At 41.3% G+C, this 26,177-nt stretch overlaps 2 protein-coding genes across 7 annotated transcripts in view; one reads left to right on the top strand and one right to left on the bottom strand.

Moving 5' to 3' along the window:
• pkhd1l1.1 (PKHD1 like 1, tandem duplicate 1) overlaps positions 1 to 5,042 on the bottom strand; it is a 35,812-nt gene extending 30,770 nt beyond the window's left edge. Inside the window, exons 1-14 of one of the 5 annotated variants that reach the window (XM_081716302.1) lie at positions 4,855 to 5,013; positions 4,022 to 4,166; positions 3,869 to 3,899; positions 3,547 to 3,615; positions 2,908 to 3,016; positions 2,745 to 2,802; positions 2,538 to 2,631; positions 2,277 to 2,330; positions 2,124 to 2,197; positions 1,983 to 2,025; positions 1,813 to 1,883; positions 1,595 to 1,705; positions 1,052 to 1,141; positions 404 to 669 (exon numbers count right to left, since the gene is read on the bottom strand). In XM_081716302.1, the coding sequence (XP_081572428.1) occupies positions 404 to 669; positions 1,052 to 1,141; positions 1,595 to 1,705; positions 1,813 to 1,883; positions 1,983 to 2,025; positions 2,124 to 2,197; positions 2,277 to 2,330; positions 2,538 to 2,631; positions 2,745 to 2,802; positions 2,908 to 3,016; positions 3,547 to 3,615; positions 3,869 to 3,899; positions 4,022 to 4,088 (1,137 nt within the window). In that variant the 5' untranslated portion in view covers positions 4,089 to 4,166; positions 4,855 to 5,013. The other 4 variants (XM_081716301.1, XM_081716305.1, XM_081716303.1 and 1 more) reach the window with 4 other exon arrangements.
• A 2,389-nt stretch (positions 5,043 to 7,431) lies between these two features.
• Positions 7,432 to 25,423, top strand: nudcd1 (NudC domain containing 1). 2 transcript variants are annotated; one of them, XM_027019572.3, is made up of 10 exons: positions 7,432 to 7,701; positions 8,109 to 8,263; positions 10,958 to 11,146; positions 11,484 to 11,661; positions 11,923 to 12,111; positions 15,257 to 15,464; positions 16,600 to 16,744; positions 17,674 to 17,799; positions 21,009 to 21,168; positions 23,980 to 25,423. In XM_027019572.3, the coding sequence occupies exons 1-10, from the start codon at positions 7,587 to 7,589 to the stop codon at positions 24,195 to 24,197; spliced, it is 1,683 nt and encodes a 560-aa protein (XP_026875373.2). In that variant the 5' UTR covers positions 7,432 to 7,586; the 3' UTR covers positions 24,198 to 25,423. The 2 variants fall into 2 exon arrangements, with proteins under 2 accessions (XP_026875373.2, XP_026875371.2); XM_027019570.3 differs by having other exon boundaries at positions 7,433 to 7,701; positions 23,969 to 25,423.
• The last annotated feature ends 754 nt before the right edge of the window (positions 25,424 to 26,177 follow it).

A 26,177-nucleotide genomic window follows, 5' to 3' on the forward strand; every position in this document is an offset into this window, starting at 1 on the left:
TAAACAATTGAGTGTTCATTATTTATAAAAATAAAATTTGTTACTTTACAAAGACATATTCAAAGTTCAGATACCCTAACACAAATATCTAGTTTTAAAAAGTATAGTTAATATATTAATGTGAAAACCTGAATGCTAATTTGGAGTTTTAGAATGATAAAGTTAATAATATATTTTTGATATTTAGTATGATGTGTTAATAGTGCTATAGGTCACTTCCTTTGAGTTGATGTGGTGAGTCATGTCATTAGCCAGCATTAGCAACAGAGAAATGTGACAGAATAAGTACATTCAAGTCAAGGCACGCTCAATACCATGAAAGATACAATAAAGGAAGTGTCATGGCCCAGTGTTTTAATATTCTAAAATGTTTTAGACCGTTTTTGAACGGTCCATTCAGTACCTTATCATCAGGATGACCAGTTTTACTAAAATACAGCTGAATTCGGTCATCTCCTTTGATTAAGAAATAGTAGTTGTCCGTCTCCATGGGAACAAAGAAGCCACTGAATCGAGCCACAAAGTAATCGATTTCTGTGGGCCACAGGTAGGACAGTGAGTCCACCCACTGGACAGAGTACCCAGGCCGACTAGATTTATAGTTCAAAACATCCTCCAGATTGAGTACATTGGTATTATTCCACATCTCCATTTTGAATCCCCTGCCACCTGAAAATATGACACAAATCCTCAACTGTCAGAAATTACCCTTAAGTAAGCCTTTAAGTCATAAAGAAAAATGTATGTTTTTTCCTTAGCTATTTATTAATTGCATAAGCCCTTATTTTGGAGGTACTTTATACCTCTATATTTAAGTGTGTTTGATGCTTATTACTGTACTATGTACAGTATTTTATGATTAGCATTGGTATCCATTGATGTCATCAGGTTGCTATGAAACACCAAAGGAGCTAAGTCACAGCAAGGTCATTGTGTCAAGGCACTCTGATCATTACTATTTGTCATTTTGTCAAGGCAGTCTGGTCATTACAATATGTCATTGTGTTGAAGCAATCTGCTGACACAGTGCTGCATGCTGGCATCACTTCACCTGGAAACATTGTTCTGTTGCTCCACTCATATGCTGGGGTCCTGCAGGTGATCACTGTGTCTGCCACGCTTTGCACCTCACACTCATGACCTTGAGAAAACAAAAGAGCTATTATGTACAAATGACAATGATGAATGAAACTGCCCATCACCACAAAGCATTGTGGATACAAAGCATTGTAATTGCATACAAAGCATTGTAATTTTGTGTTTAGAAGTCATTTGAGGTCAACTCTGAATTGAGAAGTTAATTGTACAAAGCTTTACAAAGCTTGTAGGAAGGAGTACAAGAGACAAAGACAGGACAGATTAAACAAATCATCAATCATTTTCCATAAATAGGTTTCACTGGATGAACATTCATTACATTTTTGCAGGGGGGTTTGACAATTTAACAGCAGTGAACATAAAAATGATCAGAATGTTCTTAGTATTTAATGATCCACGTTAGAATGCATTTTTGTGCTACTGCATGAATGGTTGGTTCAAACCTGCCAGTGTGACACAATAGCATCAATGGTGGCAATTTTGCTCCCCAAATTACCTCCCACTAAAACCTTTGCTGGACGGTCTGTCTCATCAAAGTAATGTCCTTGAATCGTAAGCAATGTACCACCAAGAATGCTGCCCTCAGAAGGGGACACTCCAGTGACCTCTGAAAAAAAGTTGAGTAAACAGCTGTGATTACAAAGCGATAGTTAACATCCTTTATCCTCATGCACTGGTCTGTGTGGATTTGTTTCAATATAAATGTTTCAGTACCTGCATAGGTTTGGAACATTGCCAGCTTGTTCAAAGCTGACACATGGTAGACGTCAAAGTCTGGCAAGCTCCTGAAACAGGAAATATGCATGTGATTTTTTCCCCCAGTTACAGGAACCTGATGGGAACTAATGAGATGGTATGAGATGAGATACAAGTACTTCACCGACCTTCCAAATTCACTGTCAAGAATGTAGCTGAGGTTGTGATGTCCTAGCCAAGACAAAGAGATCACCCACTAAACCCAACGTATACCAGACTGTAGAATTTCACAGGAGGCACTTCCACAAAGCACGAACAGGTTCCCTTACCCACATATGTTCCAGTCATTTTACAGCTCATGTAACCCCAGTCACTGTATTCAGAGTCCAAAGTCAGGCCGTACCTGAGGGGCAAAGGCTACTTGATAAATACTGGAGCACGGTCATGCAACTAGATTTAAAACCCATCTGCCATACACTCACAGATCATCTGAGTTCGGCTGTAAAAGATTGCAGGGCATCCCTCCCATGTATGCTCTGCAAAGTAGAAAACAATAAGAACAACTGAATTATGCATCAAGAGCAATTTAATTATACATGACATGACTTTTTAGTAGTTGTACTGTAGAGCCAGTGGTGATGAATATTAGGCATCTGGGCTCAAATATTTGTGAAGCTGTTTTGTGACATCACATGTTGTAAAACAAGCTATATAAATGAATTTGACTTTTAATATTTTAGTACCTCAAAAAACGCACATTCAGACCATTGGAACTTAGCGCAGTGTTGCTGCCATAGACATCAGTGAAAATTCTTCCCTGGAGACGAACCACAGTGCCTAGATATTGATACAGGAGAAATAGATTGTAAATGCATTTATCAAGAACATGCAGATCTGCTCAGTTTGATGTTACGTGATCACGTAATATATAGCTTGGGATAAATGTGCACCTGGCAGGCCGGTGAGAGGGGTGATAGACTGGATAGAGGGGGTGCGGTACCAAAGGGTCTGTGAACAACATGAATATATGAATATCAACTACGAGCATATAGGTGTACTCTGAATTCATTTATGTTCGGCTCCGTTAAAAAAACAGACAACGGTGATACTTACATGGAACATGCACCAGTAATTCCACTGCATTCCATTACATATACTACTGGAAGGCACAGGAACACCATTCACTGTGAGCTGGACCTCATAGTCATCCTCAGGCATTGCTCTAAAAAAGCCAACCAGCTCTGTCAAGAATTCAGTACATGTGCTCAAGCACTCATAAAACCACTGAGAGGGAGCAATTTTCCATAATGGCCTCATCAATAAGTGACCAATATGTGACCAAAAGCTTTTGAAGTTTCCATAGGTCCGAGGTCAACACAATCCTGTGTCAACATGTTCATAAAATGTGGCTTTGATATTTTTGGTTTCAGGTCTTGATGTGCTACCATCTAGTGCCAGGTAGTGCTAGAAAAAAACTGATTTTCAATGAAGTAGCTTATATTTGTACAATGTAGTAAGTATAGCTATATCCAAAACTAAGGTTAACTCATGACACAAAAATCTGCCTGGGTTTGGATCTCACTGGACACTGCAATTCACTGTACATTCATGTACCACTGTTCCAAATCATATGCAATGACAGCTACATCTAACACAGAAATAAGAATTCCCATGATTCCCTCATGCACACCTTTGCTTTTTTCATGCCGTGTTCTATGATGTACCAACCTCTATTGGTTTTAGCTGGGTTACCTGGTGTAGCACGTTATCCTGCTGGAATGTGTGGAATCTCTCTCTACATCACAGGGAAAGACTCTTGTTCTGGACACCAGAGTCACAATGTTGCCAAAGTTGGGGTCATTAGTGTTAAGAGTGAACTGGTCGGCAAAGCCTGGTATTTGTTTTAAACAGAGAAAAAATGCATTTATTTGGTGAGAGGAAGCCTGCAGTTTAGCCACTACTAAGTATCCAGCTTTTTGCACGCTAATTTTTTATTGTTCCTTAATAGCGTCAGCTACTACTCTCACCGTCCCCTATAAGTGTCAGTCGTGTGGCTCCATTGGTGCTACCATACCTCGGGGTTATTTGGTCGACGCGTTGCGCTCCTAAGGAAAGTAGACATTGATACTTAAATGGAAGGCTACTTTAAACACAACCAAGTGTGACTGATATGGTTATGTGTAAAAAATAAAAGAAGAAGAAAATCTGCAGATGGAGCGTGTCTTGCCTGAGAAGCTGATGGGTAGAATACAGACTGCAAGCAGCGCACACGCATTCCATTGCATGCTCTTCATCGTCTAAGGTTCTGGTGTGTGGACATGGAGTAGTGTACAACGCAGGCTTTTCTTACTGAGCTAATAGTCCACTTGTGGCTGGAACATTCAACAGAGGATTTTGTAAGCCTTTGGAATGAACTGGGGGAAAAGTAATTTTTTTAAAGGAGCTAGTTTTGCAAGATTTTTTACTTCTGTGTGTGTATATATATATATATATATATATATATATATATACACACACACACACACACACACACACACACACACACACACACACACAAAACCTCCATTGCTTGGTTATTGTCCTTTAGAATAATATATTCTTGTACCATTAAATTATTTTTATTTGTCAATTAGGAGGCCAGCAATAGATTACACTCTATAGCATATACATTTAGATTTTTTAAACATACACTTCATTTACATACAATCTGAAAACATCTTTTAATAACATGCATTTTAATTCAAATAAAAACATTTACTTTAATTTAAAAATCATATTTGATTTCTTTTGTGCCAAAGTAACTTAAAATTGGCATTATTGGCATTGTCATAATTTTATAATACTTTAGTATTGTTATAGCATTTTATTTTATTATAGCACTTGCATTATGGTGACACTTTTGCATATTCATAAAAAAGTATTTATTCATAGAAAAAAAAATTATTTTATCCACAAATTTTTCAATTATGCAATTGCCACATTTTCATTGGTGATTACTAGAAAGAAAGCCTTCTGTAATATTCTATTTTAATTGATTGATTATTTTTTTAAATAACTTACCTGTAAAAACTGCACTCTCAGTTCCACTGTGCATTAAGGGTTCAACTACCCAGGTGAGCTCATACCTTTTATAGCAGTAAGGAAATGCAAGCTGAGATATTTTTAGCGTGTGTTTGAGCTGATTCATTCACCTTGTGCACTTCAATCGCTTCTTATCTGAAACTGTCAGATGTCCTGTCTGGGGCATTTGAGGAAAACCTGTCAAGCAGGCAAGATAAAAGGCAGCTGGGCACCACCACGCAGCTTAATGAGAGTGCAATGGCCTGCTCTTTGTTCTAATGGCTCTCATACGCATAGAACATGTCAAGAAACACCTCACTGAACTGTCATTACAAATAACAATGTGCTCCCTGAGAAAAGATGTGTTATAAATAACTCATGTTGTGTTATTTTTTAACGCAGCCATGTGTCAAATGTGTTGGGACATGTAACACGCAACTTGTGTTCAATTTTTTGATGCAGCAAATGTGTTCACATTAATGCAGTCTATGCTGTTTTAACAATTACAGTCATGAAATTTTGAATTTTAAGAGGATTTTAAAACACTTTCCAGTATTTTAGGAAATATTTTTGCAAGTTTTTTTCCTTTAAAAATAATTCCTAGTATATAAACTTTACATGTTTACATTGTACATATTATACATTATAAAATAAATGTAAAACTGTAAAAATGTAAAATGTTTTTGTTTACTCTGTAGCTGACAAGCTTTTAACGTTTTATCATTTCGTAAAATAATGACACACACTTTCTCTCCGATGTCTGATTAGCTGTCTGAGTTCTCTAAGACACACCCTTTTCATTTTACACCCACATATGTTACAGTAGTTTAAACCATCACCTGGGTCTTGGTAATAACATTTTTCCGATCAGAGCAAGGCATGTCATGCACGTACTAATTAAAGAAGAACAAACCCAGTATATTTTGAAAAGCTTGTCTATGGCACAGGTTACGCCTTCGTCCTCCAAAACGATGGCAACTCTGTTATTCTTTGCTACTATGGGCAAATTGGTGTAGATATTGTCTTAGTATTTAATGATATATTTATATTATGTAACATTATTTCATTTTTAAAAACAGGCTTAGTATCTGGGAAAGATTAAAAATGGTCTGAAAATATAGTTATATGCAAAACAGGACAAATGTAAATAAAATTAGTTTTATAATCAATATTTACATTTTCAAAAATTCATTTATCCAGAGCAACTCACTATTGAGGCAAACATCATACATTCATAATGCTGATGCAGAAGCAGATTTCATATCTGTACCATTAAACTAAGATTCCGGTAGTTGATCAGATCCAAGTGCAACTTAAAGACAGCTGAAGGTACAGTTGTGTCAAAAAAAAATGTCAAAGGTTTAAGTGCTTGCATACACTAAGATGCTTTAAGTCAAGTCAAATCAGGCAGCAATGAGGATCTTGACAAGTGGCTTTATAAAGGCAGGAGCTGATGTTCTGGAAAGCATCAAGAATTTGATGTGAGCATCTAGAGCGAGCCAGTGGAGAGAGATGAAAAGAGAGGAAATGTGTGAGTGCTTGGGCTGGATAAAGTCCAAGCAGGCTCCTGTATTCTGGGCCATCTGTTAGTTATATATAGGCTACATTATAGCTAACAAAGAACAGGCACAGAACAATGGAAATGTACGTTTCTCTCTATAAATAAATATATTTCTGTAGGTCTGCATATCCTTATTTGCCACAAGACATCTATAGTCTGATGGAAACTCAGCAATGGAATGAAACGGACAGAAATTTGATGAGAGCCGACTGCACTGTGGGTGGTGCACACACACACACACACACACACACACACACATATATATATGTGTGTGTGTGTGTGTGTGTGTGTGTGTGTGTGTGTGTGTGTGTGTGTGTGTGTGTGTGTGTGTGTGTGTGCACCACCCACAGTGCAGTCTTCTATCTTCTTGGATTAGGTCTATGTAGCTCATGGGGACCTCTGGTGTTGTGAAACGGTGCAGCAACAGAGAAAGCAGTCCAGAAAAACCTCTATTGTGAAAACGCCTTACATTTATATTTGGCCCTACTAGCTTTAAGATGGCTAGCTATTTTTATTAACTGGAGAAATTGCACTATAGCCAGACGGTAGAAGCCCCTTGAAGGCATGAAATGACGAAATGGAAAGTGCACCAAGCGATCAAATAAACGATTCGAGGTGCAGAACACAATGTTCTGGTGTTTTGTTCAAAACACAAAAGCCAAAATTAAAGAAAGACTCAATTAATTATGTCTAACTAAAAATGTAACAAAGTTTAAGCGTGCGTAGTTATAAGTTATCCGGCGGGAAACATTGATTTAAAAGTTCCCATGTAGCTGTGACGCATTGTGGTGAATTGAGTTACATAGAGCTACCGTGCTAGAATAATTTAATATAATAATAATCGTTATAATGATGGGAAAAAACGAATTAGATTCTATAATACCCATCTAATTTGAACCAGATGTACTGTGATAATAAAAAAATCCACCAGGTACGCAAATATTAGTAGACACGCCCCAAAATAACACTACATTTCCCAGGATTCCTACCGAGCTAGCGGTCCGTCTAAAAACCTTACACAGGAAACATGAGTTTCAGGTGGACATCAAGTTGAGCTAGTTAGTTAGCTAGTTAGCTGTACCTTTCACTACACTATTCCTTTTTGGTGTAGTGTGTTTTCTGGCTTCGTATATAATTCGTGGTTGGTTACATTTCTTACTTTTTAAGGAGGATGGCTTATCCGAATTGTTCATTGAATGTGAACAGACAAATGCTGGACCCCAGCTTTGAAAGTTACAGGCTTTCGTTAGACTCAGTTCCATGCTACACTGTACAGCTGGATGCGGGTGAGAAGAGACTTATAGAAATTTAATGCAAGCTGTTAAAGTTTACGGATGTTTTTGATGTCTTTTGATGCAGTGACAGTGGAACCAGCAGTTCCGATTTTACTACGAAAATTCTGTGATACATTTATTGTGTTGTTTCATTCATTCAACTTTTAGCTATTCACAAAAGTACTTCTTTTGAATGCAGCGGTTATGGTTGGGTCACGTGTTTGCTGGCAATAACGTAGTTCATAATCTGACATCAGGTACCCCGAAACAGCGCTGAACATCTCTGCTCTGTGTCATCGTTTAGTGGTCACATTCAGCTATAGTTTAAAGCATGATTTGAGCTGCATCTTGAATGACGCTGATGGGTAGTACAAATCTATATGTTAAATTTTCTCTCTCTGTCTCTGTTTTCTCTTTAGCTGTGGCTGAGGTTAAACTGAAAGACAGTCAGTATACTCTGGATCATATGAAGGCATTTGGCATGTACAATTACCTACACATTGATCCTTGGTATGAAGAGAGTGTTTATTTTGTCGACTGCAAGGGAAGGGTTCTCAATTTGACAGTCACATTGGTAAGTTTTCTCAGTCTTTTAAAAATAACCCAGTGAATGACCACCCATTTTATTTCAGTTGCTTGCAAAATAATCAAGACCACCTAAAGATTTTACTGAGTTGCAAATGATTCAAACAGGCAACTTTTTTTTTCCATTACTTTTATTGTGAAATCCTCGAACTGCACCTCTCAGCAGTTATGAATCATGGCACTCCATTTAAACCAATTGTCTTTTCCAGGTTTATCAAGGTCAACAGACCTTTTGTCTTCATTTCTGTTTCTTCTGCTGATATTTGCAATGTTGAATTGGGAAATAAAGGTGGCTCAGAAAGTGGCTGGTGGATGACATTGGATTCCTCACAATGTTATGTCACCCAATCGACAGCCAATTACCTTGCAGATTACAGTTGGAGAGTATGGCCCATCTGTCGCCATGCCCCTTCTAACCCTTCATCAGTGGTCAAACTGATCACAGCACAGCTGTTGGTGTTCCCACTGTTGCGTGACCACTGTCAAACCTGTAGTAAAATCAATATTGACAGCCCAGCAACAAGCCAGCTCCTAATGACTAGAGCAGTGTAAACTGGCAGTTATTCGTGTTGAGAACAGTATGCAATTGAAGTAATATTGGTCCTGTGGTCCAGAGCTTGTTCATGATGGATGAGGTAGAAGGTGTCTGAGGTGCATGCCAACAGAATGCACCTATGGGCTAGGTGTGGTAAATAAAGTGACCATTGAGTATAAGTACAAGGCAGGTGTTTCTTATAAAGTGATTGGTGAACGTATTTATGAATTGGTGAAATACAAAATAAGGAACTGCTACTCAAGAAACCTTAAAGCCTCATATCATTAACTTAAAAAAAAAAAAAGAGTCCAATAAAATTAGAGAGATTATTAGATTTGATTCTCAAAAACTCTTCTTTGGTGCAAATTCTAATTGTTGAATGTTTCTGATAATATATAAAAATCTAAGTGCCTCTTCCCTGTCTTCCTGCTTGTTAGCAAAGGAACTAATACTTTGCTAGGGTACAGTTTAATACTGAACAATGCTTTTCTAGTTGCCACTACATTCTTTAACACCGTTTGAAATGTAGATGTGGACTTGCATCATGCTACCTACAAATGAATACTGAATTTACAGAACTGGGATGCATGTTGCGCCTTCTCCTCCATGATAATTGAGTCAAGGCAGATTTATTATACAACCCATTTTCTACACAAGGCAGTTCATCTTGCATCATTAAGCCACTTGCACTGACATACAGTAGGATTCTCATATCCTGTATGTGATTGCGGTCATCATGCTATATCTGGCTATAATTTCATAAGGCATTTTACCTTTTCTTTTCTCCTTTCAGCCTATTTCTACTTTACTGTGGTGGCTTTTGTGAAGGTTGTGTTACAGTAAGCTTGGCTGGGTTTTCATACGGTTCATTGAATATTAATATTTAAATCTTACCTCTTCCTCTCCAGTGTTGTAAGACCCCCAAAAAGCACCTAAAAAGCATTTTCTTATAAAATGCTCACAGTCACAGGGTTTTTTTTACACCCCCCCCCCCCTTTTCTAATGTGTAATGTGTTAATTGGATCTCACCACCAGAGGGAATACAAGCTTCGTCTTTGTGTGCTGGGTGTCAGTAGAAATCGCAGTATCGTGAAGCTATTGCAGTGTTTCAGCATCACACAATTATCCTCTTCTGTTGCTGTCAACCTGTTAACTGAATGTGGGGTGGGTTTGTTTTGGTAAGTTGTGTGTGTTTTTTGTGGGGGGGGAGGATTTAGCTAAAACTCTCAAATTACTTTTGCGTGGGTGTTTTTGGTGCAAATGATTACTTCTTTATTAAGCTAAGTGAAAGCCCATGGATATGTCCTGCTAGTCTGTTGCAAATATTAGGTGCTTCAATTTCTCATGGCTATTCCAACTGACTGCTTGTTTTTGTTAGTTTGTTTTTGAATGATTATCCACATTTCACAGATGTACGTTTTAGCAGTGCATTCCCTTAAATGTAAAAAATCAATAAAGTTCACGTGGTCAGTTGAAGTGTTGGAAATGAAGTTCGTCTTTATGGGAATGTACTAATCATGTTCAGCTTGATTGTCCATTTTCATGGTTGGCAATTCCATGTTATTCTGAAATGGCTCTGAGCGTCTAATGATTGCTGTGATTGTGTGCTAATCATCGTTCTGCTAGAGAAGTTTGTTTATGCTCCTGACTGTCACCAGGGTGCTGACCACTGCAAACCTGCACACCATGAAAATCAGTTATTGAGAGGACATAAAGGGGGACTGAGCAGAAAGATGCCTAAGATTTCCTAGTAAACTCCATGGCAACTAAAGCTCAGCAGCTTCCCAGAGTGTCGCTTTGGTTTTGGGTCCTTTGATTGGCGCGTGTGTGTGATTATATTCCCCGCCCACCGGACACCTCTCAACAACCAGCCTAATCACTAATACCCTGAGTTGTGCATCCTTGTACACACATGACTAACCAGTATGATAATAAAATGACACATGTAATCCTTCCCTCTTGTGAAATTATGTAGTGTCGTTATCAGCTCTTGGCACAGTTGGGTTTTAATCCTGAGTGACCAATCAGAGGCCAGTTCAGAGGCCACTTCTTGAAAGCCATGGATGTCCTGCGGGACGGAGCGGAGCTTCAGAAAACTGGGTATGGATGGGGTGCCAGCAGTGACCATGTTTCCTCTGCTGCTCACAGGACACGGCCCTGGGGAAACCGCGGGAGGTGTTCAGGATGGACCCAGAGGCTGGCTCGCCTGAGGGTGAGCGCCTGTGTGCCTCCCTCAGCCTGACCTCAGCCACGTGGGCTGCCCTGTCGGATGGCGCGGGGACTCTGACCCTTCTGCGCACCAGCAAGAGAGGAGAGAGCTCCCACCTCAAATGGGAGGTAAGGACAAAGCCATACACATGTTCCTGACCCTCCAATTACTGCACACCTGAACACAGCTGGGCAGGTCCAGGATCAGTAGTGATTACTCTTCTAGGCATCAGCATTGATCCCTGTATTTTAACAGCATTCTAGTTCAATGGTATCTTGGACTCTATCCTACTGTACTGGTTAGGATGTATTCTATGAGTAAATGACAAAGCACTTTTGTAAGTCGCTCTGGATAAGAGCATCTGACAAATGCTGTAAATGCAGTGAAATGCAAAATGGCAAATTCCCGTGCGCTTCCGTAGCTTTCCAGCGGCGTGTCCTGATTCTGATGATCTGGCTTTCACAGCCCGTGTTCAGTGAATGTCTCGGCGAGCCTTTCACCATCCTGCACAGCGTCTGCCACGTCCAGCACGGCATCCACGCCATCGAGCTTCTGCTGCTGAGGCTGCAGAAGGACCCAGACGACACCCGGGGCAGCGGCTTCTCCACCTCGCTGGAGTGGCTAACGGTCTCCAACTCCGCCAGTGAGTGTACGATATGGGGCCTCCTGCGTTTAACCCTCTTAGCTTAATTAGATCCGGGAGTTTTGATGTTTTACCTCTGTTAGCAAAGCTGATGCTTAGTTGTATTTACTGGTTTAAAAAAATCCAGTATGGCTTCCCCATACGTGGTTTTCTTCTTTTTCTCTCTCTCCTGGCATCGTCGCCTCGTGGATGTGAACGGGTCCGGGTTCTTCAACGTCTGTGTGCCCGTGTGTTTGTGTGCGCGCCCTATAATGTGTGCAGGTCTGGAAAAGAAGTACGAAGTGAGGAAGAGGAGGCTGATGAAGGGCAACTCGGTACCCCACTATGCCGCTTTGGGGCCGCAGGGGAAGGGGCTGATGGTGGCCTCTGAAAAGCCCTTCAGCTTCCAGCAGGTCGACGGAGTTCCGCTGGTAGAAGCGCGTGCTGAGCCCATGCAAGTGGACAGCTCAGGTGAGTCCAAAACCGTAACTGTTTACGTGTTTCATTCTACTGTATGTTCTGCTAGTATATATTCTGCTATTATTTTGACCACTTCTGTCGGGCAGCATGCCACATCAGATCTACAAAAGATATACAGGCTTGTAAGACCATCTACTAGTCAGATATTAAACCTTCATCTTGTAGGTGTTCTTTCTGAGATGAAGACTATGTTGGGACTTACAATTCTGTCAGGTTTTTTAATTTATTTTTTATGTGATTGTGTGCTGTTAGCCCAGATGTGCAAGCTACATAATGCGTTACTATTGTCAGCATGACTTCAGGGAATTTTATATTCTTCTGGTCATGCTTTTTTGTCACACAGATGCCTCCTTCACGATATTCCTTACTAAAGCCGCCTCAGATTCAAAATGTCAGTGTGGACCGTTTATTCAGTAGGATGAAGGCGTGGATCGAATGAGGGAAAGATTGTCTCTTGAACACCCAGTGCTGGGTAGCAGATCTCTTTGGTGCTGTCAGATGAGTCCCTTTAATGAGCTAACATAACAGGTTACTTGAGTGCATTTATGTCCAAACTAAGACAAGTCTGTGATAGGCTTATAATTAAAAAAAATAAATAAATAAATAAAAAACTCTCTCCATGCCTTTATTTACATAAATGGCTTACTTTGGCTTGAAATAAAATGTTAGCACCATCTTCACATTTCACGTTAATTCACATGTAGTTCTGGGACCAGTGAGCATTTGGCTCGTTGTTGTTGATGAATAACAACCCACTCCCTTCGTAAGCCGCCATTCCTCCTGACGGCGGTGAATTCAAAAGCGTCGTATGTCGCGGGCAGATGAACGGCCATGGCCTGCATGCATTTCTGTTTTACATTATGCCCTTTTAAGCAGTGTGTGAAATGGTCATGCTAATTTCCTCATTTTATAAGAAATCAAGAACTGGATTGATTTCTGTGGCGCATGAGGTACCATATTTTTACACATTGTCCCTGAGTTGGTATCCATAGAAACTACAGAAGGAAGTGTACAGATGGAATGCATCAAACAAAGCACTTAAATTTGAGACGAGAGGTCCATGTGGATTTTCTTTGGTTTAGGGTTATTTTTCTTTTACTTAATTTTTCTGCACTCTCTCAACAAAGACATGCTTGCGTCAAAGCAGAAAATGCTCAAAAATATACCGTTAAAATTTACACTTACCAAGAGCATCACCAGAACACTCCTCTTTGCCCAGAGTATGTATTATACATTGCAACAGAGAAAGGAACTCCTAGACCAGGTCTGGTTCAGGGCCTTTGTGGCTTAAGTTGTACTTGTAAGTGCTTGAGATGTTGTGTAATTTTTAAAATGTCTAAGAGGCAGTACAGTGCTCTCCGTACTGAAGCAGAATCCCAACCCACCTCTGCTATATGAATCACAAGGACCTGGGAGCAAATGGCATGCTACTGGGCTACTCTGATGTTCTACATCTGGTGGCCTCAGGTGAAACCTGAATACTTCTTTTCTTCTAAAAGTTTTTGATTTGTGGGGTCAGATAAAGTTTTGAATTGGAGTGAATCTATCCCATCATGTTGTAGTGCAGATCAGAAATTTGAAACTGCACCTAATCTTTATAAGGAATAGGTACAAAATATAAGTTAGGGAAAATTATAATTTGGTTTTTTAAATAGTCAACCATACTGGTAATTTCTAGCATAGTATAATTGAGCCTGTACAGCTTAAGGTAGATTCTCCTGTGGACCTGGTGAATGTTTCCTTTGATATATGGAAACTAATTGATCATCCTGTTTATTTGTGTTCACATGTATTTGGTTGTGTCCTTTTTTTAAAAAGGCATAGGGTTCTCCAAGAACACTGCAAAGTGCATTAGGCACCCTGTCAGGAGGGGTGGGGGGTGGGGATAAGAGGGAGTGAAGTTGATGTGTGCATGAGCTAGTAGACATAAAAGACTGCAAGAGGTGTGCGTATGGACACACCACACACACACAAACACAAACGCACAGCATCACATCTTTCCTTCAGCTCTTAGACTCAGACCGAGATTAGGCTTTAGTTGACTAGATCAACAACAAATGAGAGCTATGATGCTCCAGCTTCTGTGGCCCACTTTCTCTCTCCGCTTATCTCTGTGCTTGCCTCTGGGAAAATTGCTCCAATTTCAGTAATAAGCTTTTTGCCAGAAATGATAAGGATGTAGGTGTATGTGAGTCAACCCTCAATAGATCTGCTTCTTTCTTTCTCTCCCTCACCCTCTCTCTTAATGTGTTTTTGTCTTTTTTCTTTTTTCCCTTTTAGCCTCCCACAGCTCTATTGTGTCTATACAGCGACAAACATCTGTTGTTGCCTGTGTAATCCACTTTTCTGTAATGAAGCAACACAGTACCGAGTCCACCCCACGAAGTCCTGCATGAAAGACAGCACACTGCTAGACGCGCTCCAGAAGCTTTCTGTGGGAGAGTCGTTTGAGGTCCAAACTAGGAAGCTGAGCGCTTTGAGCTGCTGCTATAATGAGAGATATTTCTGTGGTCCGAGCCACTAAACAATGTCTCACCTGGCCGTGGTTGTGTATTTGTAAGAGGCTCTGAGCTGAATGAAACAGATGAACCTGCCAAGGCCACTTAGGAACAATTAAAATGAAAAGGGTGTGTGTGTGTGTGTGTGTGTGTGTGTGTGTGTGTGTGTGTGTGTGTGTGTGTGTGTGTGTGTGTGTGTGTGTGTGTGTGTGTGTGTGTGTGTGTGTGTGTGTGTGTGTGTGTGTGTGTGTGTGTGTGTGTGTGTGTGTGTGTGTGTGTGTGTGTGAGGCAACGAGCGAGCAAGAGAGGAAGCGCTAGACAAAGTGTGAGCGCTCGAGCGAGTAAGGATTATGCAGAGATGTGTTCATTATTTATCAAAGGCCACTGAGAGGGTTAATATGAATGTGCAAGATGAAGGTTCACAATGAGGGTTCAGAGTGGAACCCTTATATCCTCTGCCGAAGCGCTGGTGCCCCATCCTGGACTGTGACCCTGTTGTTGGCCAGCTCGGGCGGGCAGCCCCGGCTACTCCACAGCGAGGGCAGTTCCGCCTCGCCGGTGTTAGTGGAGAAGCTGGACCAGAGCGTGCCCCTTACTAAGCTGGCCCTCATGCTCTCCTTGTCTTGTTCTTTCGCTAGAACCCATCTACGTTTGGCAGCAGACAGCCGAGGACGTCACGGTGCGCGTCCGTCTCCCCGAGGGCACTGGCAAAGGCGACGTACGCTTCGAGCTGTCGGCGGACAGGGTCTGCATCGGCTTGCGAGGTGGCGAGCCCCTTCTCGAAGGTCCTCTATGTGCCCCTGTTGACGCTGAGGCCAGCACCTGGACTATCGGTGATGACGAGAGGTGGGAGAGTCACGGTGCAATGGCGAGCGTGTCAGTTTCGTAACCCCTCTGCCCTGCAGCTGCTCCAAATCATCATAGCTAAGCAGAGCTTTGACATCTCAAGCTTGTCTCTTGTTTCTTGTCAAAGCCAAAGAACTGAGCTCTAGCTCTTAATGTTTGAGGTTTATTAGGGACAGCTTCAGACAAAACCAGATATGTACTCGTATGGTGACGTGGGAACTTTTGCTATGTAAACGAGTGACGAGGTTATATGGATTAGGGTATGAGTGCTTTATGATTTAAGCGTTATTCATATTTACGACAATCCTTTCCTCCCCCCCTTAATCCAAACCAACATGCTTCTCTTCCTGTCATCCATCTTCCACAGTGAGCTACCTCAGTTCTCTTCTTTCATGTTTATGCTTCTGAGCCCTCTGGTATCCACCTGAGGTCCCCTCGCACCCCTCGGCCAAGCTGGGGTGTGTGTGCAGGTGTGTTCCTCCACTCCTCTGCTTGAGCGTGTTGGTCGGAGGCGCTGCGGTTTACATTTGGATGGCTCGCCGAGGGAAATGCTAGGCAAGAATAGCTAGGCTCTCGTTCGTTAGAAATGTCCAAACGCACAGGATGTGCAGAATGGGTGGGACTGCTGAAGTGACTTGGGGTTCAGTAAAGAACCCCTGAAACAAGGCTATACGGTCCATTTAAGGTCCAAGCAAGAGAGGCAGTTTCGTAATTGGCCTCCACTAGCGTTTTTGCCATTGTTGGAAATACTAGCAATTGTATTCTTTGAAAGAATACTGTAAATCGACCAAACGAAAAAAGAAAACAGCAGACTGTAGAGGTCAATTAACTGAAGAGGTTTGTATGCATCTAAATGCACATATGTTTGTGTCCCAGATAAAATGATCGAATAACATCATAATCAGTCTGAGGTCATTCATGCTGATTGCGTGTCTTCATACGTCAGTGTGTATTTAATAAATGTGTACAGGGTTGGGGAAGGTGTGCGTGTGTGCGCGCACCAAGTTGAACTCTGAGCATATCACAGGAATTGCAAGGTTTTGTGCCTCTGTGTGTTTCTACAAAGTTTTTGCTCTGAGTGTTTCACAGAGATTTCAGTGAATCTGTGTGTGTGCGGGGGTGTTCTTGCGTCCAGTCTGGAGGTGACCCTGCAGAAGCGCATCGATGGGCCGCTCTGGTCTGAGGTGGTGCTGGGGGATAAGAGGGGACAGTGCCTCATTAACACGGAACAGGCCACGCACATTCACCAGGGACTCTCTCACCTCACTGCCGAAGATCCGGTTAGTCTCCTTGGTCTCTCGTTTTCTCCCTCTCACCTTCTCTCTCTCTCTCTCTCTCTCTCTCTCTCTCTCTCTCTCTCTCTCTCTCTCCCTCCTTCCCTCCCCCTTCACATCATTATGCTCTCTGAGTTAAACCCCAACTCTTATCTATACACAGTGGCAGGGCAAATGGAAACCATTCCCACACAGAAGAAGTGTAATGGTAAATGTAACTTCCATACAGAATTGGCTTGAAGCATGGTCTAATGGCCTTTGAAAAATGGCTTGTGGAGTTTAAAGTGGGGGTGGGGGGAGATCTCAAAGATGTGCAGTTAATACAGTAGAACGCAAGACACCTTGTCAAAAACGTTTGCTGTAGGGAAGGTGGTGTTTTGTGGGTGGACATGGGAGACATTGGTTGGATTGGGTGGTAGTGCCAAATCACCGGTCCACAGTAAGTCTGTTAATGTCACCGTGCAATGTTGAGGTTCAGTAGCCAGTGCTGGTACAAACCTGTAAGGGGCTTAATTGATGAATCAGAACTGAGTATTCCACAGGACTAAATAATAAATGGCTTTAATGACCTGACCGCCACCTTCCCCTGATATCAAGCCCATGTCAAACCTTTTGGGATGAGCTCAAACAGCATCTGTAGAATGAAACGTCCACCCAGCCAATGCTTTGGGCTGCCCAAAATGCTAATGGTTGCACGGGTCAAAGGTATGCTGTACTAAACAGGGCTTTCTTTTCTGGTCATTTTTCTGGTCACTGTGTCTATATAAATCCATACACTGGTAGGCTATGACAGTCTAGGCCTCAGAACATTCTCAATCTAAATATGACTCCTGATACTCTGATTCAAGTTCCTTCACTTCCTGCCTTCAGATGTCATGTTTCTCTTTCTGGTCCTGTCAGTTGTCTTCATCCTGCGTGCTGCGTTGTCTTTTCAGAATGCTAACCCGGAGAAAGACAAGCCCCCTTGTAATGCTCAGGAGCTGGAGGACTGCGATAGGTTCCCAGAGGACAGCTCGACGCTGATGCGATTTGATGGTGACACCCTGAAGCCCACTCATGTGGTAAGGCAGCACATTTTGTCTCCCACACCATTTGCTAAAAAAACTTTCTTCAACCAATCAGAGGTTCCTCTTCTTCTAATAAATCAGAGATTCCCTTTCTTTACATGGTAACCAGGCTCCTCAGTGGTAAATCTTCTGTGAGGCCTCTGACAAATTGTGGTCCTTCACATGTAACCTGAATGATATTCTCTGCTGTTGTCATCGCACCTATAAACACATTAATGTTTCTGGGCCATCAGGAAACCTGAGTAAGTGTTTGTTTAATTTTTCCCTTGATTTCTGATGTTTGCTCAGTGTTAATTTCGGAGGTTTATTAGATGTTCATTGAGAACAGCCAAACCCACTTCAGGGTAGTAGCTTTGGCATCATCTATCGGCTAAGCAATCTTGTGCTTCTGTGCCCTTTCTGTGTGGCTGCAGCTGTGGAAATCAAAAGATTGCTGTGACTTTTACAGAGAGACATGTTCTGAATTTTAAATGCTGTGACTCATCTAGACTTAAAAGGCTAACATATCTATTGCATATAAAATAAAACTCGGTGGAGGACCTTCTCTTTAATGGAACACTGAACTTTGGGCAGAGTTATCTTCTAAGAAACAGGTGGTAAGTTAACCATGGCATGTTATGGAATGTTTTTTGAGGGCAGGAGCAGTTACAACTAATGGTTGCATGAAACCAGATGGCATGTTGGCTTACGAGAAAAATATAAAGTATGTATATATAAAAAACACAAGTTCATCACAAGCTTTTACTGTTGGCTCTGTAAGAAGGACATATTAGTCTATTGTGACAGTAAACAAGACGGCAATAAAATTTTCAAGGATTGTGTGCAAACGGGAGTCGTGAGTGCTTTGCTGTTTTTTTCCTGTGTTGTCAGAAGACAACCCGAACTGAGCGGTTTGCTTTGTCTCATCTCCTCAGTGAATCTGAGTCCTTAGTTGTGAAAGAAATTACTATCTGGCACATTTCTGATTCATGATGGGCAAAACCTCACCATTATGTAAAACTGACCTAACATCTGACTGTTTCTGCTTGGCCGTCCTCCTTCCTTTCTGCTTTTTGAGTTTTAGAATGACATTTTCCATCCATCATTTTTAGATGTCACTGTTTTCCATGCTTAATGCACCTTTTGTGCACTGCACATCCTGGAGGAGCCCCACAGAGAGGGGAAAGAAGACCCCTCCCTTCCTCTGGCCTTTCACGCCATCTCCGATATCATCGGTCCATCTTGCCAAATCACTTGCTTTGATGCGCAAGGAGAAGCATGCTGACCTTTCTCCGTGTGCGCTTGCTCCTGGCCTGAACTCTGCGCTCTCCGCTCGGCCGGAAAAGCTGCCCCCGAGGCCTCCTCAGCATGTGACGATTGCTCATTTGTGTCTCTCAGCTGGACCTAGGAATGGAGATGAAAGGTCTTCGGTTTCTTGGGCTCTCCTCTCAAGAGCGGCATCTCTGCTCCATGACTCACACATGCCGTTTTGAATCGAGCTATGGCAGCTACTGGTTTGGGGAAAAGGTTTGACATTTACTGTAAATCCTCTTGAATCAAGTTCTAAAAGCTTCCAGCCAGCACTTCAGACGAGAGTGAAGGACGTTTCATTATGTTCTGATTGCATATTATCAGAAGGAAGAACTCTGCATTTCTTTTCTCTTGAGTGTCTTGCTTATTGTCCAGAAGAAAAATATCCATTGTCATAATGGGGGACAAAAACCAGCTTCCTTTTGAAACAACACCTGGATTAGGAGTATTGCGTGTCTTTTTTTTTTTTTTTCCCCCCCCCAGATTATAGGCACCACACAATTAAGTTTATTCTCATGACTTGCTCTTGCAAGGTGTTGGAAAGAGCCTTTTGAAAATAATGAAGCTGGTCCAGCGCCTTTTTATTTATTTAGAGATGTGTTTCATTATCGGCCTTCATGTTCTTTCCGTTCTTTCGGTCAGAGTTGACACCGTGTATGGGGTGCCCGGGAGAAGTCATTCCTGTCCACGCCTCTCTGCAGTTCCTGCATAATTATACTGCCCTTATGGTCTGGTCTGCCACTTGTTTTCGCATGGTAGCTGTGCACTGAAGCTGCGATTATATAAATTTCCACCTTTTTTTTTTTTTTTTTTTTTTTTTTTTTTGCTCCATTTTTTTTTTTTCTCCGATTTGTTTCTTCCAAAACCATTGACACATTGGTGACCGTTTACAATTTGCCTTTACATTCTGTGCTTCTGGAATGTGCGTTTCGGATTAAGTAAGGTGCCTTTTGGAAATTTGGGGATAGGAGGGTTGGAACTGTCCCAGACCAAGATCAGTCCCACGAAGACCAAGATCAAGCTGTCAAAAGTGAATTTTACAATGGCTCGTTTGAAAAGGGTAATCTGAATCATGATACAGTTTAAGTTAATGCCTAGTTGACTGACAGGCTATTCAGATGTACCAGACCACCAATATGCCTTTTAGGTATAATAATGTAATTAGAAGGAAAAGTTGAAATTGCAGTCAATTTGGGATGCTGCAGCAAATATCCAATGTTGCTTTCTAATATCAATGTACATGATTATGATAACAGATGTTATATTGGTGAGAGAGCTATTGTATGTCATAATGTTACAGGTTTGATAGTACTAATGGTTTTCACGTGGCAGCAACAGAATGCAAGACTCTCAAAGCAGTTCTCAAAGCTGCCAGGCATGTTGACTTAGCCTGTGATTGTCCAGCTGTTGCTTGTTATCCACCACTTCCGGCTGGCATGTAAAGCACACTCAAAACCCTTCCAGGGAAGTTCATGGCAAAGTGGGAATTTGATGCTGACTCCTCAGTTCACACCATCATTTGGACATGTGTGGGAACATGGTTGCACTTTATCTCTTATTTTTCATGCTTTTCATATTCGGGAGTGATGCGAATTTGGGTTTCTGCCAAAAATGATAGCTATTGCACCAATCTGTTTGGGTCCCATCTTCAAGTCATTTGGATGCATCTGGTTAAAACATGTTTATGTAAATTGATGTTCTTTATATTGCTTCTCCAAGCAATTATAAATGGGCTTTAGAATTTTTGTGCCATCACCAACAAAATGTAATACTCAATAATAGTAATACTCCATGTGATGCTCAGTATAATGTGGTAGGGTTGAGGTAGAATGGTTAGCATACCGAGATGTACTCAGGAGGGCAGAATGTTTTGTGTGATTTATCCTAAAGCCTTTGTGTACCCATATTGCCAGGTGAACCTTGCCAGCCACCAGTACCTGTTCACCGCAGACACAAGCCCATCTGAAATGCCCGCCCTCTGCTTGCGGCACGACGTGGATGCCTTACTATGGCAGCCACGCCCTGAGTGCCCTAATGACATGTGGGAGCATGTCGCCACCTTCAACGCGCTGGGTGAGTCTCGCCACCACGTTCTCCGTGGCGTTAACCCAGGGCCAATTCCCTCCTACTGCTGCTGGATCTATGGGTTTTGTATTTGAACATGTTAATGTTAGTACTGGTGGGATTGCAGCACTGGTGGTTACTAATGCTCAATCTGGAAACCATCTGTGAGGCATGTCTTGCCATCATGATGCTCACGCTTCTTTAGTAGACATCCCCTTTTTATCTGTGGGGGTACAGGTTGGTTCATTAAGCTGATCAGAGTCATGAGAAAAATGCATGTAGAACCAAAACTACTACCTCAGTACTGTTCCTCACTACTTTGTCTCTACCTCAGGCTAGAGAGCCCTTTCTTCTTTCATTGTGATCCCCCATCCTGGCTTTCTTCAATTTTTGTATGATCTCTATTGTACATCTTCATCAAAAAGTTATATAAAACAAAACCAACCGAGGTCAACACACAATACGGTTATCTAACAGTAAATGTTCCTGGGTACAAATGTAATTGCCCTATTAGTTATGCACAACCAATTAACCAATTTAGTTTAGTGCACACACACCCAGGCCTGATTACTGCCAGCCTAACTCTGCCCAATATCACATAAGTAGATCATCTCCAGCAATATGAAGTAGAATAAAGGTCTCAACAAACAGTACATTATGTTGCAGGCAAAATAAATTTTGGAAAATATCAAAAAGGTACTGAAATATGTCTGGAAAAAGCTACAAAGCCATTTCTGAGATCTCTGGCAAACCACAGTGAGATTCACTAACTCCAAATGGATTAAACATGGAACAGTGGTGAATCTACCCAAAAGTGGCTTGCCCATCCAGAAGTTCTCATTTGGAAAGTGACGGAAGAACCCATACAAACATCTGAGAAACTGCAGGTCTTGCACACCTCAGATGAGGTCAGCAGTCATTATTCCATCTTTAACAAGAGTTTGAGCAATAGTGGTATCCAGGAGACAGTTGCCAGGTGAAAACCGCTGCTAACCAAGAGCAACAATCTCGTTTACCAAGAAACCACTGATGAAGCCCAAGCCTTTTAGATTAATGTTCTGTGGACTGAGGAGTAGAAAAGCTTTTGGAAGACAGGGGTACTTTTACATATAGCCCAAAGCAGTAGCATTCAAATCTGGATTTTGCCCTGGCCCTGGATTTTGTAATCCCTTACATTTTGATGAAATGTTTAATGTAACTCATTGGCCATTTTGTCGTTATACCTGACTCTTAGGCAAAGGGAGGGAGGAAAATCTGTAGCTCCTGGACTTGAGGACTGTGATTTTAAATACCTCTGGCCTAAAGCTAAAGCTAGTCATAGCCATCCATCATAAGAATGTCATACTAACCATCACACATGGTGGTGGTAGTATGATGGTATTGGGATGCTTAGTTGCTTCAGGGCCTGGGTGATTGCCACAATTCGCAACCATGGATTCAGCTCTCTACCAGAAAATCCTACACAAGAATGACCAGTCATCTGTCTGTTTTCGGGAACACAAATGCAATTGGCTTTTACAACAAGACGAAAGTAAGGTTTTGGAATGGTCTATTTAAAGACCTGACTTGAACCCGTGGAGATAACCAAAAGGTGGAGTTCAGTTATAATCTCCAGTTATAGGAAGAATATGGCTGCAGTTATTGCTGCTAAAGGTGGCACCACCAGTTATTAACTATTAAATTACATTTTCATATGGGTGATAAGTGTTCCAAAATGTTTTCCTTCAATTAGCTAAATAATCATTTAAAAACGTTTGTGTTTCGTGTTCTTGTCATATAGTGGATTTTGTATAAGAATCTGTGATGTATGCTAAAGTAGAGTAAATATTAGATAAGCAAATGCTGTTTTATGGCACTGTGTGCCATGTTTACTTATGGCCTGGCTATGGAGGACAGGGGTCAGGGGTGCCCCTCACAGCATACCAACTCATGATCCCAGTGAGAGCAGTCCGCCCTCCATCTATGGTTTTAGTCAGAGAAGTAACACCAACCTGGGAAATGCCACAGGACACAACACGCTTGTCTTTTGCCTTTTTATTTAAGTACCACAAATTTTGTCTTTCTGTCTGCTACCCTTCCTCTGTCTTTATCTGTCTCTCTCTAAAACACAGATTTTGGTGTAATAGCATGCAAATCTTTCAGAGGAAATGTTAAAGGAAATGCAAGAAGTCATTTTTGTCCCAGTGATTCTTCCTCACACTATGAAGCAGCCATCATAGCTACACAGAGGGCCCTTGATGTATCTGAGACTCTGTGCTAAATCCATTTTAAACATAGCCTGCTCTATAAGGGGGACCTGCTCCATAGACAGGTTAATTCAGAGACTACAAGGCAATCTGATTTTTCACCTAAATGGAAAAAAAGCAAAAACAAAACATATTAGCACAGAGGCAACCCAGATTAGCTCTAGCTGACCCCTAAATAGTGTGACTGACTGCTGTTTCTCTCCCACTCAAGTTCTGGTTCTTTGATTAAAAAGTGTGTTTCCAGATTTACAGTATGTTTGTTTATCCAGATTTTTCCAGTCATCACTAACTAACTGATTTTGACCCATAAAGCCATAGTGTTCATGTCAAGTTCTTTTTATGCTTTGCTGTTTTGAGTAAACGATTGTCCATTGTTTGTTTATTGCAGCTACACCAATGCTTGCTTATTTATATGTTTATTTGCTTGCACTTTCACATCATATGTTTAATTGGCTGTTCCTGTCAAGACAACTTGTGGGTAAATGGTAATTAATTCATGGCTCTGTCTCGCAGTGCGACTCATTTCCTCATTCTTTTCCCCACACATCATTTGGTGTGGCCAGGGTATGTGCAGGCCTCAAAGCGGGACAAGAAGTTTGCGACATGCGCGCCCAATTTCTCCTACGCCGCGCTAGCCGAGTGCATGAGGAGGGTGTTCATCTACCGGCAGCCATTGCCCGTGGACACGGTACTGTTCAACCGCAAACAGGGCCGGCAAGTTGGTCAGGTTGCCAAGCAACAGGTTGCCAGCTTGGAGTCCAACGAACCCGTGCTGGGCTTCAGGGCCACTAATGAGAGACTATTCGTTTTAACCTCCAGCAACCTCTTCGTACTCAAGGTGAATAATTAAATCTTCTGTTTAGAACTTCCTCTGGGTGCGCTTTAGTTGTCCCTCATGTGACGATCATTCAGCAAGTGGAACAAGAAAATCAAAAGTTCTGAAATGTGCCCAGCAGTTTTGAGTACTGCTTATATAATCTGGAGGTGTGCTTCTGTTTTAGTTAGGCCGGTTGAATGTTGGTCAGTAACCCTTGTAAAAGCATCATTTAAAACTGGAAAAGATGTCAGTTTTTATAATATGTAAGTGTGAACCTGTAGAAGTTAGTCATTAAAGATGTAAAAAGATGTGCTTTTCCTCAGATGCAAAATATTGTACAACTGTTACATATGTATAAATAATAACAGCAACAACAACAATTAATAATAATAATAATAATAATAAAAAGCACCTCATCACATTTACTCTCATTCCAGCTGCACCCATTTTCATTTCTCTATTTCTGTGACGATGTTTTTGGTTAAACGTCTATGTACAGTCCTTGATGGTGGTCCACGCATGAAACACTTTTGCCATTTCAAATAGTGATTCAACCTGCAGGTACAGTGGCACATCTGATGAGGTTTTAAAATCTGACCACCCAGCACCTGACTGCCGAGTAACACACCCAATCGGGGCCTCTTTGAGGCATGCAAATGGAAGCATGTTCTATGGATTGAATTGCAGCGGTATGTACAGTACACTGGTATCAGTACAGTATCGAACATGTAAGGTACAGTTGCGTCCTGCACACAAGCCCTGTGAAGTGGAAGAATCCCCACAGATGCCGAATATCTACCTTACAGACCAGTGTTACCTGAACATAAGTGTTTTCTAAGAGATTGGATCGGTTCCATTATGCAAACAGGAAGATGCTCGATTACACTCAGATGAAATTAATTCAGATTTGGCTAAATGTGCTGCTTTTGATGCAGTTTGTTAAACACACAAACAACAAAAAACGTCTAGCATCTTATTAGTTTAGCAAGAGGATTTAGTTTTTTTTACGATTCTTGCCTGACACTTAAACGTGGTTTTGTAATACAGTTTTTGTCCTGAATTATTTTAAATACAAAATTCCATATGTCATTAATGAATGTGGTGTAATGGATGTATTAAGGTGAGTAATACAACTGAAAATACATTCATGTTGTGTTTTTGTTTTTTGTGCAATTTCTCCAAGTAAATTGTACCTATTGTTGAGGTTGTTTGTGACATTTTACTTGTGCATCCTTGTCACATGGACATGTCAAACCTAATTTATTTTCTGCGAAAATGGATAATTACTCTGTTGTCTTGAGTACTGTTTTGCTATGAAAGCCATTTCATTTGAACCAGATTTAGTCACTGCCTCCAACTGAATAATTGTGTTGGACTACGGTGCTTGGTTTTAATTCTGTAGGTGCCCGAATTGATCAGCTACTCACATTTCGTCGTGACTACATCACCATTGTCAGTAAATGACTAAATAAGTGCATTAATGTAGCCGGAGATCTTTATATGCGCTAACGGTGACATGGAAATATGACCGAGTACTGTTCGAGGGTCAGTTTGTTTCTTATAACAGTATTGTCACACGCCCGGCGTACTTGGTGCAGGTGCTTGTACACACGAGAGCGGCCTCCTCTGAAGGAAGGCTGCCAGCTTCCTGCTTTCATCACAGTTTTCTTATTGGGACGATCTGTTTTAATGTGCGAGGGTGCTGTGGTCAGAATCATTGGAGACGATGACATTTGGGCTGGTTTGTATGCATAAAAGATTATTCAGAATATTTGACTCGTGGAGATAATTATGTTCAAGAGACCATCTACGTGGCCTCTGTCAACGTGACAGATTAATAATATGTAATATTTAATCTGATTTCATTAAGAAAAGATTGCAGTCATAAAGTCATGACCTGGTTTAAATGCTTCTACATAATGACTTTATCCTTTGTTTAAAAAAAAATGTTCAGA

The sequence above is a fragment of the Electrophorus electricus genome, chromosome 6 (genome assembly GCF_041902795.1).
Source record: "Electrophorus electricus isolate QZ-2024a chromosome 6, ASM4190279v1, whole genome shotgun sequence".
NCBI classification, from domain to species: Eukaryota; Metazoa; Chordata; class Actinopteri; order Gymnotiformes; family Gymnotidae; genus Electrophorus; species Electrophorus electricus.

Bases quoted from the DNA above. Each gene is read 5' to 3' on its own strand.
- nudcd1 (XM_027019570.3), top strand. From the start codon at position 7,587: ATGGCTTATCCGAATTGTTCATTGAATGTGAACAGACAAATGCTGGAC. The intron at 7,702-8,108 runs GTGAGAAGAGAC...TTTTCTCTTTAG, and splicing joins CACTGTACAGCTGGATGCGG to CTGTGGCTGAGGTTAAACTG. The intron at 12,112-15,256 runs GTGAGTCCAAAA...TTCTTTCGCTAG, and splicing joins CATGCAAGTGGACAGCTCAG to AACCCATCTACGTTTGGCAG.